Source organism: Cucurbita moschata, unplaced genomic scaffold (assembly GCF_002738365.1).
Source record: "Cucurbita moschata cultivar Rifu unplaced genomic scaffold, Cmos_1.0 Cmo_Scf00026, whole genome shotgun sequence".
NCBI classification, from domain to species: Eukaryota; Viridiplantae; Streptophyta; class Magnoliopsida; order Cucurbitales; family Cucurbitaceae; genus Cucurbita; species Cucurbita moschata.
The window spans coordinates 369,576-390,770 of record NW_019268542.1 but is presented as its reverse complement, the minus strand read 5'-3'; the positions used below and the strand labels follow the sequence as shown (position 1 = coordinate 390,770).

Here is a 21,195-nt window from a genome sequence, read left to right as displayed (position 1 = left end):
CAGATCGTTGTTATGTGCTATTTTGTAGGACAGATCGTTGTTATGTGCTATTTTGTAGGACAGATCGTTGTTATGTGCTATTTTGTAGGACAGATCGTTGTTATGTGCTATTTTGTAGGACAGATCGTTGTTATGTGCTATTTTGTAGGACACGTTGTTATGTGCTATTTTGTAGGACACGTTGTTATGTGCTATTTTGTAGGACACGTTGTTATGTGCTATTTTGTAGGACACGTTGTTATGTGCTATTTTTTAGGACAGATCGTTGTTATGTGCCATTTTTTAGGACAGATCGTTGTTATGTGCCATTTTTTAGGACAGATCGTTGTTATGTGCCATTTTTTAGGACAGATCGTTGTTATGTGCCATTTTTTAGGACAGATCGTTTGTCATTTTGTTTAGGACTTTGTCATTTTGTTTAGGACTTTGTCATTTTGTTTAGGACTTTGTCATTTTGTTTAGGACTTTGTCTCATTTTTTTAGGACTTTGTCATTTTGTTTAGGACTTTGTCTCATTTTTTTAGGACTTTGTCTCATTTTTTTAGGACTTTGTCATTTTTGTTAGGACTTTGTCATTTTTGTTAGGACTTTGTCATTTTTGTTAGGACACATAACAAACGATCTGTCATAAAAAAAAATGACAAACGATCTGTCCTAAAAAAAAATGACAACCGATCTGTCCTATAAAAAAATGACAATCGTTTGTTATGTCCTGTTTTTGTTATGTCCTGTTTTTGTTATGTCCTGTTTTTGTTATGTCCTGTTTTTGTTATGTCCTGTTTTGTTTGGGACAGATCGTTGTCATTTTTTTTTAGGACAGATCATTTGTTATGTCCTGTTTTTTTTTAGGACAGATCATTTGTTATGTCCTAAATAAAATGACAACGATCTGTCCTAAAAAAAACAGGACATAACAAAAACAGGACATAACAAACGATCTGTCCTAAATAAAATGACAACGATCTGTCCTAAAAAAAACAGGACATAACAAACGATCTGTCCTAAAAAAAAATGACAACGATCTGTCCTAAAAAAAACAGGACATAACAAAAACAGGACATAACAAACGATTGTCATTTTTTCTTAGGACAGATCGGTTGTCCTAAATAACAAACGATCTGTCCTAAAAAAACAGGACATAACAAACGATCTGTCCTAAATAAAATGACAACGATCTGTCCTAAAAAAAAACAGGACATAACAAACGATCTGTCCTAAAAAAAATGACAACGATCTGTCCTAAAAAATGACACATAACAAACGATCTGTCCTAAAAAAATGACAAACGATCTGTTTTAAAAAAATGACAAACGATCTGTTTTAAAAAAATGACATACGATCTGTCGTAAAAAGATGACATACGATCTGTCGTAAAAAGATGACATACGATCTGTCGTAACAAATGACACATAACAAACGATCTGTCCTAAAAAATAGCACATGACAAACGATCTGTCCTAAAAAAAAATGACAACCGATCTGTCCTAAAAAAAAATGACAAACAATCTGTCCTAAAAAAAAATGACAAACAATCTTTCTTAAAAAAAATGACAAACGATCTGTCCTAAAAAAAGACACATAACAAACGATCTGTCCTAAAAATGACACATAACCTAAAATGTCACATAACCTAAAAAAATGGCACATAACAGATATATCCTAAAAAATACTACATAACAAATGGCACATAACTAGTATCTGTCCTGAAAATGGCACACGAAAATGGCACATAACAAACGAACTGTCCTAAAAATGGCACATAACCTAAAAAATGCCACATAACAGATATATCCTAAAAAATGCCACATAACAAACGATCGTCCTAAAAATGCCACACAACTAGTATCTGTCCTAAAAAAATGGCACACAAGTAGTATCTGTCCTAAAAAATGGCACACAACTAATATCTATCCTAAAAAATGGCACAGAACCATCTGTCCTAAAAATTGGCACATATCAAACCATCTGTCCTAAAAAATGGCACATAACAAACGATCTGTCGGCACATAACTAATCATTTGTCCTAAAAATTGGTACATAACAAACCATCTGTCCTAAAAAATGGCACATAACAAACCATCTGTCCTCTAAAAAATGGCACATAACAAACGATCTGTCCTCTAAAAAATGGCACATGAAAATGGCACATAACAAACGATCTGTCCTCTAAAAAATGGCACATAACAAACGATCTGTCCTCTAAAAAATGGCACATATCAAACCATCTGTCCTAAAAAATGGCACATAACAAACGATCTGTCGGCACATAACGAACCATTTGTCCTAAAAATTGATACATAACAAACCATCTGTCCTCTAAAAAATGGCACATAACAAACGATCTGTCCTCTAAAAAATGGCACATAACAAACGATCTGTCCTCTAAAAAATGGCACATAACAAACGATCTGTCCTCTAAAAAATGGCACATAACAAACGATCTGTCCTGAGAAAATGGCACATAACAAACGATCTGCCCTAAAAAAAATGACAAAGTCCTAACAAAAATGACAAATGATCTGTCTTAAAAAAAATGACAAACGATCTGTGTTAAAAAAAATGACAAACGATCTGTGTTAAAAAAAAACAAACGATCTGTGTTAAAAAATAACAAACGATCTGTGTTAAAAAATAACAAACGATCTGTGTTAAAAAATAACAAACGATCTGTGTTAAAAAATAACAAACGATCTGTCCTAAAAAATGGCACATAACAAACGATCTGTCCTAAAAAATAGCACATAACAAACGATCTGTCCTAAAAATGGCACATAACCTAAAAAATGCCACATAACAAACGATCGTCCTACAAATGGCACACAACTAGTATCTGTCCTAAAAATTGGCACATAACAAACCATCTGTCCTAAAAACCTAAAAAATGCCACATAACAAACGATCGTCCTACAAATGGCACACAACTAGTATCTGTCCTAAAAATTGGCACATAACAAACCATCTGTCCTAAAAAATGGCACATAACAAACCATCTGTCCTAACAAATGGCACATAACAAACCATCTGTCCTAACAAATGGCACATAACAAACGATCTGTCCTAAAAAATGGCACATAACAAACGATCTGTCCTGAAAAATGGCACATAACAAACGATCTGCCCTAAAAAAAAATGACAAAGTCCAAACAAAAATGACAAACGATCTGTCTTAAAAAAAAAGACAAACGATGTGTCTTAAAAAAAATGACAAACGATGTGTCTTAAAAAAAATGACAAACGATGTGTCTTAAAAAAAATGACAAACGATCTGTGTTAAAAAAAAAATGACAAACGATCTGTGTTAAAAAAAATGACAAACGATCTGGCTTAAAAAAAAATGACAAACGATCTGGCTTAAAAAAAAATGACAAACGATCTGGCTTAAAAAAAAATGACAAACGATCTGGCTTAAAAAAAATAACAAACGATCTGTCTTAAAAAAAAATGACAAACGATCTGTCCTAAAAAAAATGACAAACGATCTATTCTAAAAAAATGAAAAACGATCTGTCCTAAAAAAATGACACATAACAAACAATCTATCCTAAAAAATGGCACATGCCACATAACAAACTATCTGTCCTAAAAAATGGCACATAACAAACGATCTGTCCTAAAAAAATGACAAAGTCCTAAAAAAATGACAAAGTCCTAAAAAAAATGACAAACGATCTGTCTTAAAAAAAAAATGACAAAGGATCTGTCCTAAAAAATGGCACATAACAAACGATCTGTCCTAAAAAAAATGACAAAGTCCTAACAAAAATGACAAAGTCCTAAACAAATGACAAAGAACTAAAAAAAATGACAAAGTCCTAAAAAAATGACAAAGTCCTCAAAAAAATGACAAAGTCCTAAAAAAAATGACAAACCATCTGTCCTAAAAAAATGACAAACCATCTGTCTTCAAAAAAAAAATGACAAATGATAAAAAAAAAAATGACAAAGTCCTAAAAAAAAATGACAAAATCTGTTTAAAAAAAAAATGACAAACGATCTATTCTAAAAAATGACAAACCATCTGTCCTAAAAAATCGCACATGGCACATAACAAACTAAAAAATGGCACATATCCTAAAAAATGGCACATAACAAACGATCTGTCCTAAAAAAAATGACAAACGATCTGTCCTAAAAAAATGACACATAACACATGATCGTCCTAAACATGGTACACAACTAGTATCTGTCCTAAAAAATGGCACACAACTAATATCTATCCTAAAAAATAGCACATAACAAACTATCTTTCCTAAAAAATAGCACATAACAAACTATCTTTCCTAAAAAAATAGCACATAACAATGATCTGTCCTAAAAAAATGACAAAACGATCTGTCCTAACAAAAATGACAAAGTCCTAAAAAATGGCACATAACAAACGAGTCCTAAAAAAAATGACACATAACAAACGATCGTCTTAAAAATGGCACACAACTAGTATCTGTCCTAAAAAATGGCACACAACTAGTATCTGTCCTAAAAAAACGATCGTTGTTATGTGCCATTTTTTAAGACAGATCGTTTGTCATGTGCCATTTTTGTGTGCCATTTTTAGGACAGATCATTTGTTATGTGCTATTTTTGTGTGCCATTTTTAGGACGAATAGTTTGTTATGTGCCATTCTTTAGGACAAATAGTTTGTTATGTGCCATTCTATAGGACGATCGTTTGTTATGTAGTATTTTTTAGGATATATCTGTTATGTGCCATTTTTTTAGGTTATGTGTCATTTGTTATGTAGTATTTTCTAGGATATATCCGTTATGTGCCATTTTTTTAGGACAGATCGTTTCTTATGTGCCATTTTTTAGGACAGATATTAGTTGTGTGCGACAAATAGTTTGTTATGTGCCATTCTTTAGGACGATTGTTTGTTATGTGGCATTTTTTAGGATATATCTGTTATGTGCCATTTTTTAGGTTATGTGCCATTTTTTAGGACAGATATTAGTTGTGTGCCATTTTTAGGACAAATAATTTGTTAGGTGCCATTCTTTAGGACGTTTGTTATGTGACATTTTTTAGGATATATCTGTTATGTGCCATTTTTAGGTTATGTGCCATTTTTTAGGACTTTGTTATGTCATTTTTTAGGATAGATAGTTTGTTATGTGCCATTTTTAGGACAGATTGTTATTTGCAATTTTTTAGGACAGATAGTTTGTTATGTGCCATTTTTAGGTTATGTGCCATTTTTTAGGACTTATGTGCCATTTGTAGGACGGATCTTTTGTTATGTGCCATTTTTAGGAAATATCGTTTCTGATGTGCGATTGTTATGTGCAATTTTTTTAGGACAAATAGTTTGTTATGTGCCATTTTTAGGACTTTTTAGGACAAATAGTTTGTTATGTGCCATTTTTAGGACGGATCTTTGGTTATGTGCCATTTTTAAGACTCAGGACAGATAGTTATATGCCATTTTGTTATGTGCCATTTTTAGGATTGTTATGTGCCATTTTTTAAGACAAATCCTTTGTTATGTGCCATTTTTTTTAGGACAAATGGTTAGTTATATATAATTTCTTTTGACAAGAGGGTTGGTTATGTAGTAATTTTTTTGGGAGGGGTGGTCATGTGGCATTATTTTTTACATAGGGTTCCTTACGAATGTGGTTAATTTCTTTTTTATAATAAGTTATACCAAATAATACGAGAGGCTTCTTATCCTAAAATATTTTGTAGGTTAATTATCTAAAAAAATTATTTTATCTTTATGTTTTTGGGTTGAATGTTTGAATAATACTAGTTTTATTTCAATAGATGGAAAACAACCGTGCACGTGGATGTGAAACTCCGTATTCTAGCTCTAGCTCTAGTAATTATAACGCATCGAAGTCACCATTAGCATAAGAACGCTAGTAAATTAACAATGCTGGATCATTTTATATAAAGACTATGTTTTTTTTTTTACTAATTCCCGTGAAAGCACTTAAAAAATCAACGTAGAAAGTACCGAGTGGAAGATGAATAACAAACCACCCTAAGTTTTCAACGTTCAATAGATGGAAAGGGTGGTTGTAATATTGTCACTTCATTATTTAGTCCAAGAGCATGTAGAGCAGTATGTGTCAAGATGATAATTATAAACCAGTTGTCATTTAAATTCATACAGAATGAGGGTTTCAGATTGTTTTGTCGTATAGCACGTTCTAAGTTCATGTCTTACCACTATAAGTTCGCATAAAGAGACTATTGGCAAGATTATTAAGAGTTGTTTATTGGAATCGAGATCGATAAAGTTAACTCTATTAGAGTTGATAATGCAAGTTCCAATGATATAGCTATTTCTTATATCAAGAGAAGGCTTAGAAGTTGGAATTCACTTGTATTAGATAGAAAAATATTACACGTGAGTATTGTGCTCACATAATTAACTTGATTGTGAATGACGAGCTTAAAGAAATGCATGATTCCATTTCTAATGTTCGGGATGCAATTGAGGTATGTTAGATCATCCCGAATAGATTGACAAAATTTAACGATTGTGTTCGAACAAGAAAAAGTCAAATGTAAAGCGCTTGTTTGTTTGGATGGAACGACTCGATGGAATTCCACTTATTTGATCCTTGATCCTGCCTTGAAATTTGAAAACGCTTTCAAAGTACTCGAGAAGGAAGAATTAGATTATGTTGAGTACTACAAAGGAGGGGATCGTGGAAATAAAAGAATAGGGCTACCAATCATCGATGATTGGAAAAATGTTGCAGTGTTTGTAAAGTTTTTAAGGACTTCTATGATGTCACTACGAAGATAAATGGTTCTTTATCGGACTTCTAATTGTTATTTCCATGAACGTTGGGGTATTCAAGAAATTTTAATTTAGGAGAGTACAAATGTGAATGAATTAACAGCGGTTCAGTCGAAAGAATTAATAAGTTGATATTCGTAGCAGTGATACTCGATTCTCGTTACAAATTAGATTACATGTCATTTTGCTTTTCGAATGTATATGACGATGGTGGATGACATAAAAAATTATTTAATTCACTTGTATGATTACTACATGTTTTATGATAGTGCTCAAGATCATCACCAATCTGAACCCGGACTTACTTCTAATTCTATGAATATGTTCACAATGAAATGAATTTGAGTGGTTTAATATTAATATTATCACGATACAAACGAAGAAGAGAAAAACAAAATTCACTAGAGTTAAAAGAATGACGTGGATCGATATTTATCTGACTCCAATGAAGAACTTGGTGATAATTTTAATGTTTTGGCACGGTGGAAAGCAAATGAGTTTAAATACGGAGTTTTATAAAAAAATTGTCCAAGATGTTTTGGTCGTTCCAGTGTCGACTGTAGCTTCTGAATCAGCATTTAGTACGGGTGGGACGATTCTGGATTCCTTTAGGAGTTCTTTGACACGTAATAATATGTCTCAAAATTCGAAAGAATTAGAGGAGGGTCGTTTCATTTTTGTATCAAGAACGAAGAGGTTCAATAGATAAGAGAATTAAGGATACCCACTAGAAAAACTAATCCAATCCATATCAATGTATCGGAAAATACAACATTTTTGTTCGCCGACCAACCTCCAGGAGGAGCAAATGCAACGGGCACACTAACCAGTAAGATTATTGAAGTAATAATCATGCTTCTAATCCTCTGTATTATTAAAAAAAAATATACTATTTGATCTCTTAACCAGTCAGCCAAATTTTTTATAAAATGTATCGGTAGAGATTTTACGATGAATGTATCAATTCTATATTACTTCTTCGTAGAACCTTTGATATGTACATAAAATTGGATCGATAAAAAATCAGTATCATTAGATCTTCATCAACAATTTGAAGATCTGTAGATTTATTCTAAAATTAAGACAGATAACTCCAAATCTATTTATTGTCTATTTGTTCCAATTCACTCTATATTTATCACAATTTTCTGATAAATAGCTCCACAGATGTCATGCAAAAATAATTATTTAATTTTGCATTGAAATGAGAGAACTACAAAACAAGGCTTTAGTATCATCTAGGAATGTACATGGTCCGAGTTAGGTCGGGTTGAGAGGTTTTTTTTTGACCCAACCCAAAAGTTCGGGTTGGTTGGATTGGTAACCAAAATTAACAGTGTCAAAATAACATATTTTGAGTATTTTCGGGTTACTAAAGACAACTTAAATATCGGCATTTCTTGAGTATTTGTCTAGCATTGAACTCGGGCATGGATGTTTTAAACTAACCTCTATACCACTCTAGCAAATCCATTAATACAAAAGTATTCTTAATATATTTTATATATTTTTATTTGGCTTGGGTCAACCCGAAGGTTTTACTCACGAACCCAAACTCGAAACTGAACCGATTCAGTTCGGGTTCAGAAAAATGAACCCAACCCAACCCTACCCTACCCGAAATGCTTATCCAACCCATCCCAACCCAACCTTTACAATTCGGGTTGGGTTGGTTTAGATTGTCAGGTTGAATGTACACCCGTAGTATGAGTCTACTTCGGTTGATTCCCATCCTCTGCTTTAGCCACTCACAACGTTTGATCATATACCAATCTCCCAAGCTTAACATTATCTTTGTAAGCTTAAACAGATGCTTGGGGTGCCTTCCCTTTCAACTCATGATATCAAAACTTTAGTACATTTATAGGAAGTAAACAACAAATGGACCCTAAATAAAATGCCGGTTCGAGTTACAAAATTTACGAACATCCCTTCGGTTAACCATACCTTCACTGCAACAGAACCAGACGCCACTGGCAGAACACCAATCTTCTTTTGCTATATGTTAATGAAACTCGGTAGGAATTGAAATATTTACATTTGCTTGCTAGAAGTGGCTCGAGGCTGTTGAGCAAAGACGCTTCATGCCTAGGCTACACGGTTAAACCGCCTACTCTACCATTCTCGGTTGCTGCCCGAACACTGCTTCATTGGCATACATGGAGTTTCTTGGTCTTATGGTTCAGTCTAGAAGGATGTTTAATCATGGAGAATACTCAGCCATGTCTAGAAGGATGTTTAATCATGGAGAATACTCAGCCATCAGTAAACTGGTAGCCATGAAAACAATGTAGAGCACAACAAGGCAGAATCCCCAAAACCGAGGCACCCGAAATCTGCACCAAATAACTACAAGCAAGGAACCCATCAGGCTGAAAAGTAGGAACACGAACGCAATCACGATTCCGATATGGAATTGAAGCTGATAGGCCTCTGGATAATTGTTAGCTGTTTGTATAACCAATGCCGTTCCGAGCCCGACAAGCATGTTAAACATCGGTCCTGCAAAGCATCCAGCCATAGCCAGCAAGGGCTGGCCTGCTTTTGCAAGAGCAACATCAGCAACAAGATCCCCAACTGAGTTTCCCCAGGCAAGCACAGTAAGCCCAAGTAGAGCTGCTGGGAGTTTGAGAAGCACTCCAAGAGCTGCAAGACAGTTCAGAAGTTCACCTGCGGTGGTCGAAATCCAAAATACACTCATAACAAATGCTGCAAGCACAACAGGGACTTTCTCAGTTTTCGGGGGCTCGGTTTCGGTGATGAAGTGCAGAATTGCAAGAGAGGAGCTTGCTAAGAGTACTACGAACCAAAGAGGTAAATGCGTATTCGGTAAGAGGAAAGCAATGGGATGGTTAAAAGACATGAATGAGTTACAGGCATACAGAAGAGCAATGGGACACAGAGAAATATTGGCTGAGGTAAAGAATCTGCTCCATTCGGAAGGTGCGGGTTGGGGAATGGTAAGCTTCAGAAGAAACACGACCGGAGCCTCCCATGCTTTCGGGATCTAAACATTGAAACGAAAAGACGAGAAATATTACTAGTCAAGGAAACTTCTAGTTTATATACAAAAAAATAACAAAAACAGCAAATACAACCAGAAAGGGATCGGCCAAGAAGATCGATAAGCATTTGAAGAACGAAGAAAATCAAGAACCGAACGTTGAAGCTATAAGTAACACCTTCACCACTTCAAACATTCCAAAGAAAATCAAGAACCAAGCACCAACCAACAATATAACTACCAAAACTAACGGCAAGGTAGTTCGTCGCAACAAACATCAGAAAACGTCTCGATCAAATCGATAGAATCCAATACATCTCCCAACATTCAAGCCATCTTATGAACCAACAAATTTAATTTAAAGCAATAAATTTCTATTTGTATTGGTTTTTAGTGTCAATAACATTTCAAATGTAAGAGAACAGAAAGAAAACGACAACATGGAGCGATACTCGAAGACAATTCATGAAGTTTGCACCAAAAGATAACGTTTAGGTGTCTTTTACAACGAGCTTCGGATCAAATTTTCATTTCGACAAGTAATCAACCTGCAGTTTCATTTTAGCAGTCTACAATATCCTTTTCTAAAAAATTTAAAACATATGGGTTTGCCTTTCCAGTTAATCGATAACACTTCATCGATATCACATAATCGAAGAGCGGGCACAAAAAAGAAAAATACAAGTCTCAACCAATGGGAGAACAACACAAAGAATCAGAACGAGAAAAATTACAGTAAAGAGCCTCCGACTATTGACAATCTTTTCGAACTCCAGGGAATCTAGGTACAACCTATAGAACTAATCATGTACGACTAAGATCATGCCTTGACTATTGACAATCTTTTCGAACTCTAGGGAATCTAGGTACAACCTATAGAACTAATCATGTACGACTAAGATCATGCCTCGACTATTGACAATCTTTTCGAACTCTAGGGAATCTAGGTACAACCTATATAACTAATCATGTACGACTAAGATCATGCCTCGACTATTGACAATTACGAAAACAACATTACAAAAGCCAGTTAAAAAGTTTTTTTTGTAAAAGTGTGGAAAATACTCTCTCCTCTCGCCTGTCCTCTCCATCCCTTCCCTTCTTTACTTCGGTTTATTTGAATATCTCTTTTAGCTTTCATCCAGTTCTTCATCATTAGCGTCTTCTAAGATGAGTATTTTCCTTTGTGGGTTCCTTTTGGACTTTGTAGTAAGATCGAAAGCAGTGATGGTATTGCCAATAAACCCTTATTTGTTTCGTTGTCTCACGGAATTTACCTCGTGGAAGAAAGGGAAAAAAGTGGCACTCCTGTTTTCAAAGGTGTGTTCCGAGTTTAAAAGTGTGAAGAATATAAAAAAAAAAACTCTTTTATCAGAGCATATCCCTCATAGTTTTAGAAACCTCCCTTATGGATTTTGAGATTTCCAAGCTCCTAAGTGCTAAAGGGGAAGAATGGTTACATATAAGCCTATCATTTGTTTTATTCTTGTAAGAAAGGAGGCCTTTTCTTCTTTCCATTCAAATGAAGAAAGATGTACATGGCTTTTAGCATACTTGAACCAGAATGCCCCTTCACTTATCTTATCCCTTATCAACCATTTTGTCTTTACTCCTTTGGCTTCGGATTTAGATTTAACAAGAGAAGTTATTCATTCGACAAAGGACCCTACACCTCATGGTGGCGTCTCTGAGGTTGATTCCGAGGTAAGTTTGAGTAGTGTGGAATCAGTTGATTTCAGTATGGAGGTTGATGTTCATGAAGATTCTTTTTCTAAAGCTTTTGACTTACTAGGATTGTGACAAGAAGAATCCACCTCCTTTAGATTTAGAAGTATGAACTTAAATAGAGGCGTGAAAGTTCGTTAATAACTTGACTAATCTTGACCTCCCGACGATCAATCAAAATCTTTAAACAAATTTTCCATGTAACTAGTTCCATGAATGAACGTAAATAGAGTTGTTCAGATAACGAGATCATCTGAACCTCCTCCCGAGTCCCATAATCAATGAAAATCTTTACAAAGATTGACCATGTAATCAGCTCTACGAATGAACTTAAATCGAGGCATCAAAGCGCACTGATCCCAAACCGTCTCCTATGATTTATCACAACCAATAAACAAACAATGTAATCAGTTCTATGCATGAACTTGAATAATCAGTTCTATGCATGAACATGAACTTGAATAGAACTGAACTCAAACCTCCTCCCACATAATCTTTTAAAGTATTACAAAAATTTGACTAATCAATCAAATACTAAACCTATTAACCACCTAACAAGTTCTATGAAAGAACTAGAAAAGAAGTCTTCAAACTGTTACGTGAACACGACTCTCCACAATGGTATGATATTGTCCACTTTGAGCATAAGCTCTCATGGTTGTGCTTAGGGCTTCCCCAAAAGGCCTCACTCCAATGGAGAGAGTATTTTTTGATTATAAACCCATGATCATTTCCTAAATTAGCTGATGTGGGACGTTCATCATCCAACACAAACAACCCGTCCATGATTCATTTTGAATTACTAAAACACAATAAACTATCTAAGAACGCATACTAGAAAAACTGATGGTTCCATGATTAATCAAATCAAGTTCAAATATAGAACATAATCACAAGTGCACCTCAAATTAGAATCTGGTCAAAGAAACATACCACTCGAAGAGCTTCCCATAAGCCAGAATTGGTTTTTCCTTCATCTACATGTCTGTAGCCTTCTCCCATCTCACAGTCTTGATGCAACTCACCCTCAGCTTCTCTAGCCACTCCCATATCAGCCCCACTCTTAGCCTTCCCATTCCCCAAATCCATCCAAAACACCAGCCCAACAAAGAACAGATAGAATCCAACAAACCCAACAGCTTGCCACAAGAAAATCTCTGCACTAAGATACACATAGAACAAGAACAACGCTGCAGTCAAATAAAACAACACATCCCTCACAAACTGTGCCGGATTCACCGAAAACGGAGCAGCATAAATGGCCACAAATCCAACCACAAAAGCCGAAACAAACGTGCCGGCAGAGAGAATTGCACCGAATCCAGTTCGATAATGCCCACCACGAACGGCAGCAACAGATGCAAAGACATCAGGAGCGCCATTTCCCAAAGCCAAGAGCGTCACAGCAGCCATACTCGGGGACAAATTGAGGTGAAAAGCGAGCTTGGAAGTGACAATGGAGAAGTGATCCTGAGCGGTTTTGATGAGGATGTAGAAGTGGAAGAGAAGAATGAGAATAAGAAACGGAACAGAGAGAAATGGGTTTCGATCGAAGACGCAGAAATGGAAATACAAGTAGTTAACGAGGCCATCGAAGTGAGATTCACGAGAGGAACAATATGGGATCGAAGACGCATTGGAATTGGAGTCGCCGGCGGCGATTAGGGACCTTCTGGACGAGGATTCCGGCGAGTGATTTGGAGTGAAGAGGAGGAAGAAGATGAAAACAGAGAGAATGGTGAGAGAGAGAGCAGAGGATTTGAGAAAGGGGAGAGAAATTGCCATGCCATTACCAAGAACAGATCAAAGCATCTCTCGGAGACTGAATCTGGGAAACAGAATTTGTGGGAGGGATCGATTGAAGAACAATTTGAAGATGGGGAGAAATTATGGATCAATTGAAGAGCTTAGTGGGTTCCTGACGCTGAAAAACGGAATCGAAACTGAGAACGCGGCGTCGGTGAGGAGAGGATTCCGATTCTCGAACGCGTTTTTGGAAGAGTGAGTGAACCAATTGTGATGACACCCAAATTAAAAATTAAAAAATTAAAAAAAAAACATTTTAATGTTGGATTGAATTATGACGTCAAATTGTTTTTTTTTTATATTTTAAAAAATAGTACTTATTTATCGCACATATTACATTAATAATTAAAATTTCATAAAATTCAAATATAATTATTCACGAGTAATAATACATCAGTTATAAATGTTAAACCCCAGACTGATTCTACCATAGAGGCCAACGACAATAACTCCTCCCGGAACACAGCTTACAACTTTCATTGTACTGTGCTCTCCAAAGAGCAACTCGGAATCCCATTCTAACTAAGGATTCTTGTGGTTCTGGAGAATCCAGCTACAGGAGAACCAGGAACGGAGAGCTTTCCCCCTGGTCTTAAGAATGCTGGTGGATTCTTGTGGTTCTGGAGAATCTAGCTATAGGAGAACCAAGAACGGAGAGCTTTCCCCCCGGTCTTAAGAATGCTGGTGGATTCTTGTGGTTCTGGAGAATCTAGCTACAGGAGAACCAGGAACGGAGAGCTTTCCCCCCGGTCTTAAGAATGCTGGTGGATTCTTGTGGTTCTGGAGAATCTAGCTACAGGAGAACCAGGAACGGAGAGCTTTCCCCCCGGTCTTAAGAATGCTGGTGGATTCTTGTGGTTCTGGAGAATCTAGCTACAGGAGAACCAGGAACGGAGAGCTTTCCCCCCGGTCTTAAGAATGCTGGTGGATTCTTGTGGTTCTGGAGAATCTAGCTACAGGAGAACCAGGAACGGAGAGCTTTCCCCCCAGTCTTAAGAATGCTGGTTTTAAGTAAGAATGAGTGATTGCCCTTCTCTGCCCCTTACTGCCCAACCGGATGATTCCTGTGGTTTCGGAGAATTCAGCTACAGGAGAACCAGGAACGGAGAGCTTTCCCCTCGGTCTTAAGAATGCTGGTTTTAAGTAAGAATGAGTGATTGCCCTTCTCTGCCCCTTACTGCCCAACCGGATGATTCCTGTGGTTTCGGAGAATCCAGCTACAGGAGAACCAGGAACGGAGAGCTTTCCCCTCGGTCTTAAGAATGCTGGTTTTAAGTAAGAATGAGTGACTGCCCTTCTCTGCCCCTTACTGCCCAACCGGATGATTCCTGTGGTTTCGGAGAATCCAGCTACAGGAGAACCAGGAACGGAGAGCTTTCCCCTCGGTCTTAAGAATGCTGGTTTTAAGTAAGAATGAGTGACTGCCCTTCTCTGCCCCTTACTGCCCAACCGGATGATTCCTGTGGTTTCGGAGAATCCAGCTACAGGAGAACCAGGAACGGAGAGCTTTCCCCTCGGTCTTAAGAATGCTGGTTTTAAGTAAGAATGAGTGACTGCCCTTCTCTGCCCCTTACTGCCCAACCGGATGATTCCTGTGGTTTCGGAGAATCCAGCTACAGGAGAACCAGGAACGGAGAGCTTTCCCCTCGGTCTTAAGAATGCTGGTTTTAAGTAAGAATGAGTGACTGCCCTTCTCTGCCCCTTACTGCCCAACCGAATGATTCTTGTGGTTTCGGAGAATCCAGCTACAAGAGAACCAGGAACGGAGAGCTTTCCCCTCGGTCTTAAGAATGCTGGTTTTAAGTAAGAATGAGTGACTGCCCTTCTCTGCCCCTTACTGCCCAACCGAATGATTCTTGTGGTTTCGGAGAATCCAGCTACAAGAGAACCAGGAACGGAGAGCTTTCCCCTCGGTCTTAAGAATGCTGGTTTTAAGTAAGAATGAGTGATTGCCCTTCTCTGCCCCTTACTGCCCAACCGGATATCGGACAGCTAATGCGTTCTACTTATTGAACAGGGTTCTATGGTCGGTCCGCGACCCCTGGATACCGAAGGCATCCTTGGGGTGATCTCTATCTAAGTTCCTACAAGGTGGAGAAGATGGTGTCGGTCCATAAATTTCATAAAATTCAATTCAAATATAATTATTCACGAGTCATAATCTTCATAACACAGTGGATTGTAACCCTATTTTCAAGATGGTAAGATTTAGTTGGGTTCTCGAGTATATGAACACTACTAGGAAATAAGTCGATGAAAAACGGAATCGAAACTAAGAATGCAGCGTCGGTGATGAAAGGATTCTAATTCTCGAAAGCTTTTCCAAACCAATTGTGATGACACTCAAATTAAGAACGAATCCATTGAGAACGAATCCATGTGTCATCAAGCATTGCAACTCACTCGGTCATGCCACTGAGAACGAATCCATGTGTCGTTCATAACATCGAAGCATCCCGAACATCTATCCATCCGAGTTAAATCGAGGCATTGGCCCTCCTGTTCCTTTGTCATGTCATTTACGAACTCCGTATTGGGTATCGAGTGCAAAATCCAACCTCTAACACATGGGCTTGGGTGCAAAACCAATACACTTGAGCCGCCTGATACTGTTCTTGAAAGACCTATTTCAAAGGAAGTCGCCCAAGACACTCGTCTCACAACGCTCGCTCTCATTGTGACACATGTATGTGCTACAAGTTAGCTCGCTTAGGCTACTGAGCCAAGGGTGGTGGAGGCCTAAGCATCATGCCTCCCCTCTTAAAGACATTTTGAGACATTTTCAATCCTACTCGACTAGACGTCATTTTGGCAAACAGTCATATGAACACTGGATACCACAATAGGACATTCAACAAATTTCATATGACGAGCATTTCCGACTTTCGAGGTTAAGGCCCAGGTCACTACCCAGCCCTTCAACAAGTCTATCTTTGACACTCGTGTCTATTCGTGGAACATATCTTGCTTATGCCTCATCTTCTCTTCAATGCTCACTCTATGTGGTGTGTAGAATGATGCATCGTTCTCCCCAATTGCATCATAACACTTGTTTAGGCCCTCGCATAACCGAATGGATACAACTTGAGGGTCGCCATTATCACAACGTAAGAGTCACAACCTACTCTTTTCATAATATGACTGTGTCATTGATCGGTAGCATGCCCCTCACTAATCACACCCACTTTGGTTTTTTTTTTTTTTGTCAACTCACGATCTTAATAATGCCCACAAAATTATGATTTATTCACTATTTTGCTTTTCAATTGCCAATTTACTTTGATATATTAATACCTCGCGCTTTACTTTTAAAGGTTAATATCTTTTGTTTCTTGGCTTACATTATCTATACACAACCCGAATATAGAGAATTGGGTTGGAAAACAATTTTGGGGTGAGCCGAGTTACAAATCAAACAAAAAAAACCAAACCTTTTAGGTTAGTCCAAACAAATTTCTCAATTGAACACTCCTAAATTTTAAGGGCATATACATATACATACTATTCAACACAACTCTTCGTGGAAAACATTGAATTTTTTAAGAGCATATACATATACATACTATTAAACACAACTCTCCAACACAACTCTCCGTGGAAAACACTGAATTTTAACTCTCTGTGGAAAACACTAAATTTTTTAAGAGTATATACATATACATACAGTGTTGAACACAACTCTTGGTGGGAAACACTTGCACACTTTATTAAAGCCAACACTCGATACTTTATTACGGTCAACAACACAACTCTTTGTGGGAAACACTCGCACACTTTATTAAAGCCAACACTCGATATTTTATTAAGGCCAACACTAGTTTCTACGTGGAAACTATTGTTTTCTCCATAGAAACTATTGTTTTGTATTGCCTAGGGACGATGAATTAAGAAGGGTACTGTATGGTTCAATCTATTCCTAAAATAGATAAATCATTTTCCTAAATTTATTCCTAAAATCCCTAAATCATTTTTCTAAATTTATTCCTAAAATTCTAAATCATTTTCTTAACATAGTCACTCATACATGGTTAAGCTTAACCCTATTGGGCTAGTGATGATATTTTAACACACAAACATGTATTTCATTCATATGCAAACGGATGCATCACGTCACAGTATAACCACCTACTACCTCCATTTCAACAATTACATTCCCCTGATATGAACGCATTCATATCAATTGCATCTATTGGACTCAACAAACACATACTTGAAAGTTGCATCCAGTCGTTAGCACTTACACTTAATTGAACTCAAGAGACACCTAGGCTCTAAGAGTTGCATCTCACTAGAAAAAGGGTAAAACATGTATAATATATATATATATATATATATATATGTATATATATATATATATATATATATATCTAAGGCTATAGATTAGAGATTATTGATTATTAAAAGCTCAAAGACCAAAGTAGTTCATTTTGAAATCTCAACGAACAAAACGGACCGAACGCACCTATTACTGAAAACGTGGGACAAAGAACGTAATTTGAAAAATATGATTGACACAAGGTGACCTATTGAAGAAAAATTATAAACATATACTTTGACCATAATAAAAGTGAGTCATGTTATACCAACTCTAGTGAATCAAAAGGGCGAGGCCAAAGTTAATGAAAAGAAGGATGAATCAAAAAGTCCAAGCAAGAAAGACTCGCTATGTATCTATCTCATACAACCAACTTTTCTCCTGTCTGAAAATTTCTAACTCAGCTGAACTCAAGTTTTTGTATTCTCATATATGTGAGAGTAAGTTTTAAATACCATATCGATGCGTCTTCATCGATAGTCCACCGGTAAGCGATACCCAGTCATCACTATCTTATCGGCAGACATTTTACCCGTCTTCGGCATCACATGCCAATGCAGTGTCAAGTTGAATTCTTTACCTCTTAGATTGCTTCCCTAAAAGATAAAAACAGGGTATAACAAGATAAGTTTGATGTAGACGAAACGGTAACTTCATCTAATATTGCGGAGATTAATGTAACATAGCTATAGCTCACCTGATCGATGAAACGGTACTTGTTTGAAGTGTGAATCGAAAACTTTGCATTCTCTTTGGAAGGTATTATACCATCCCACAGCGAGATCTGAAACACGGCGTCATAACAACTGAATAAGATAAGCAGCAGGATTAGAAATCCGGGAGATGTTTCAATGGAGCTTACCTGGTTCAAGGAGTTCTTAGGAGTTTCATACTCAGCAGCTACAAAAACAAAAACCTGTAAACTTGTATTAAAATCTAATAACCGTATTCGCTTAAGTCAGCTAGTCATGATATGAAAACAAACTACCGAAGCCTATCAAAGCTGGAAATGAGATGAGACGAGTACAGACTACAACATAATTTTTGTGTCCATATTCCGAAATCAATGACAAGGATCTCAAGTTGGATCCTCAGTACAATAACTCAAGATTCAATATTCAAATATCTCAAAAGCCATCCAAATGCCACAAAAATCACAAGGAAAAAGACCAAAATTATGAAATAGGTTGTTCCAAACCTGCTTTGTGTTCCATGTAAATAAGGACTGCAAGTCCATCGAGATATTTAGGGTCATGGTGACCTGCACAGTTAAAGAACTTCAGTTCAGACTCTAAGGTATAAAGCTATAATAAATATCAAAACCATCGTGATGGATGGTTATCCTTGTTCGTAACGTAATTAACATCTAAAAACCAACAGAGAAATTATCGATTTGATTACTATTGCCTGAGTTTCGAAGTAACTGAACAACATATATTTGATACTTGATACCAACTTGAAACCCATTTCAAGGCAAGAGAATTAAGCAATGCACGTCTAATAATCCGATATCACATTGGATAACCACCATGATCATGACAGCATCTATTCAGTAATATGAGCTGCCTAGTGCCCTCTTTCAATGTATCCTCTACAGAGTGTTTCTGAGATAAGTTTTAAATTAGTGATACCCTTCAAGAGTATTGCTATGAGATCCCACATCGGTTGGAGATGGAAACGAAGAATTCCTTATAAGAGTGTGGAAACCTCTCCTAAACAGACGTATTTTAAAACCGTGAGGCTGATGGTGATACGTAACGAGCTAAGCGGACAATATCTACTACAAGTGGGCTTGGGCTGTTACAATTACATCGTCCGTTTTCACAATTTCAATGACCTAAGCTGATTAAAGAGCCTGAGGAAAAGAGCAATTTGAAACGTTCTCAAACTTCAAGCAAATTTGAAGACGGTTAGAAGAAACCTCTATGAATATTTCATGAAGATATAGAACCTATACAGATATCCTTTTTCTTTTCTCTATATCTCTCTTTCTATCTTTTTGGAGCAAAACACTTACTTATAATACAAAAACACTTACAAAAAGAAAACCCAACCACAGAAGGATCCAAATCACAAATCAATACCAGAGATTAGCCATAAAGAAGCTAACTAATCTCCACATTGGCTGCTTATCCTGTCTAAAAATTCTCTTATTCATCTCAAACCAAATACTCCATAAAACAGCAAACAACAGATATGTTCTATCAATTCTCCAAGATCGCATTTGGCTTTAAGATCGCAGGACTAAGGATTTTAGGAAACCATTAAGTGGTCGGACATTCATCATTTCTCTCCTTCCATTCTTTCAATCAATAAACACGTACAAAGATGTAACTAGCAAGAAAACAAATTCGGACATCATTGTCCAAAAGATTCCATAGATTCATAAGAATCAAACCCCAAAACAGGCTTCGACGATCACAAAAAAGAAACAATCTGAACCATTCAATTCAAGAATCGAGGAAAAGACGAAATCAAGACGAATCTCCAAGAATATACCTCGTCATTTCCATGAATCTGCTTCTGAAACCGGTTAATGCTCAACACCTAAAACAATCAGAACAAACAAAATGCACAACAAATCTCAATCGCTCCGAGAAATCAAACCAAAATCCAAACCGTCTGAGCCACAGATCTAACCAAAATAAAAAAATTTAAAAAAAATATCAAGAGAAAACGAATGTTCGACCTGAACCCGAGCCGTGGGAGAGGGAGAGTTGAAGTTATCGGAGAAGGAGGCCATGGTGCACATAATTGCAAGAATCGTAACGGCGAAAGTGACCAAAGCATTGGCTCGATAACCAAAAGAATGCATATTTTCTTCTGGTTTCGTTTCGGTACGGAATCTGGTTTCGATTTCGCCTTGTTCTTGATGCTGTTCTTGCTGTTTCTGTGGTTCGATTCTTCTTCTTTGACTCGTTGGTCTCTTTTTGGTTCGATGGAAATGGCGCTGCGTTGGCTTCTTCGACCATCAAAAGAGTTTTTATTTTCATTTAAAAAAAATAATAATTATTATTTTTAAATAGTAAATTAAAAAAATTAGTCGATTTTCTGATTATTTGACATGATATATTAATTTATTTTATAATTACATTATTTTAAAATTTTCTTTTATGGTAAATAATAAATGGAGTTAATATTAGAAATTACTATGCCATTTTCCATTGATAATCAAATTTATTAATTAATAAATTCGTTGATTATACCAAATATTTTACCTAATAAGTATGTTTTAATTATGCTTTCTCATTTAAAAAAAAATTCATTATTATCTTCAAATTTTGAAATTTATTAAAAAAAATTATCATAATATAACGATTAATGTGTAACGTCAACACGAAAAGGTTTGGGTCATCTCGAGAGTATGTATATATATATATATATATATATATATATATATATATATATATATATATATATATATATATATATATATAGGATTTTTTCTAGTTGTCGTAGGCGGTAAATGATTCTCGTAGATGGTAGAACCATTCTTGCTCTCGCACTTTGCAAATGACACTCCCCTTGGAGACCACTCGCTCATAGCCAACTCCTCTTAGCCTCGTTAGTAGTCCTCACAACTCCTCACCCAG

General features: G+C 36.4%; 2 protein-coding genes across 2 annotated transcripts; both read right to left on the bottom strand.

Annotated features, from left to right (window-relative positions):
* Window positions 1–8,684: 8,684 nt before the first annotated feature.
* Window positions 8,685–13,495, bottom strand: LOC111462064 (cation/calcium exchanger 5). Its single transcript, XM_023105742.1, has 3 exons — window positions 12,415–13,495; window positions 9,016–9,759; window positions 8,685–8,976 (listed from the first exon to the last, which is right to left on the bottom strand). The coding sequence occupies exons 1-3, from the start codon at window positions 13,264–13,266 to the stop codon at window positions 8,956–8,958; spliced, it is 1,617 nt and encodes a 538-aa protein (XP_022961510.1). The 5' UTR covers window positions 13,267–13,495; the 3' UTR covers window positions 8,685–8,955.
* A 4,318-nt stretch (window positions 13,496–17,813) lies between these two features.
* On the bottom strand, window positions 17,814–20,561 carry LOC111462065 (signal peptidase complex subunit 3B-like). Its single transcript, XM_023105743.1, has 6 exons — window positions 20,292–20,561; window positions 20,102–20,149; window positions 18,801–18,863; window positions 18,465–18,518; window positions 18,300–18,386; window positions 17,814–18,198 (listed from the first exon to the last, which is right to left on the bottom strand). The coding sequence occupies exons 1-6, from the start codon at window positions 20,415–20,417 to the stop codon at window positions 18,073–18,075; spliced, it is 504 nt and encodes a 167-aa protein (XP_022961511.1). The 5' UTR covers window positions 20,418–20,561; the 3' UTR covers window positions 17,814–18,072.
* Between the last annotated feature and the right edge of the window lie 634 nt (window positions 20,562–21,195).

Excerpts from the sequence above, each read along its gene's own strand:
- LOC111462065 (XM_023105743.1), bottom strand. The coding sequence starts at position 20,417 with ATGCATTCTTTTGGTTATCGAGCCAATGCTTTGGTCACTTTCGCCGTT. Across the intron at positions 20,150-20,291 it reads CTCCCACGGCTCGGGTTCAG|GTGTTGAGCATTAACCGGTT; the intron begins GTCGAACATTCG and ends TGATTGTTTTAG. Across the intron at positions 18,387-18,464 it reads CTAAGAACTCCTTGAACCAG|ATCTCGCTGTGGGATGGTAT; the intron begins GTAAGCTCCATT and ends GCCGTGTTTCAG.
- LOC111462064 (XM_023105742.1), bottom strand. The coding sequence starts at position 13,266 with ATGGCAATTTCTCTCCCCTTTCTCAAATCCTCTGCTCTCTCTCTCACC. Across the intron at positions 9,760-12,414 it reads TATGGGAAGCTCTTCGAGTG|ATCCCGAAAGCATGGGAGGC; the intron begins GTATGTTTCTTT and ends TTCAATGTTTAG. Across the intron at positions 8,977-9,015 it reads TCATGGCTACCAGTTTACTG|ATGGCTGAGTATTCTCCATG; the intron begins ATGGCTGAGTAT and ends ATCCTTCTAGAC.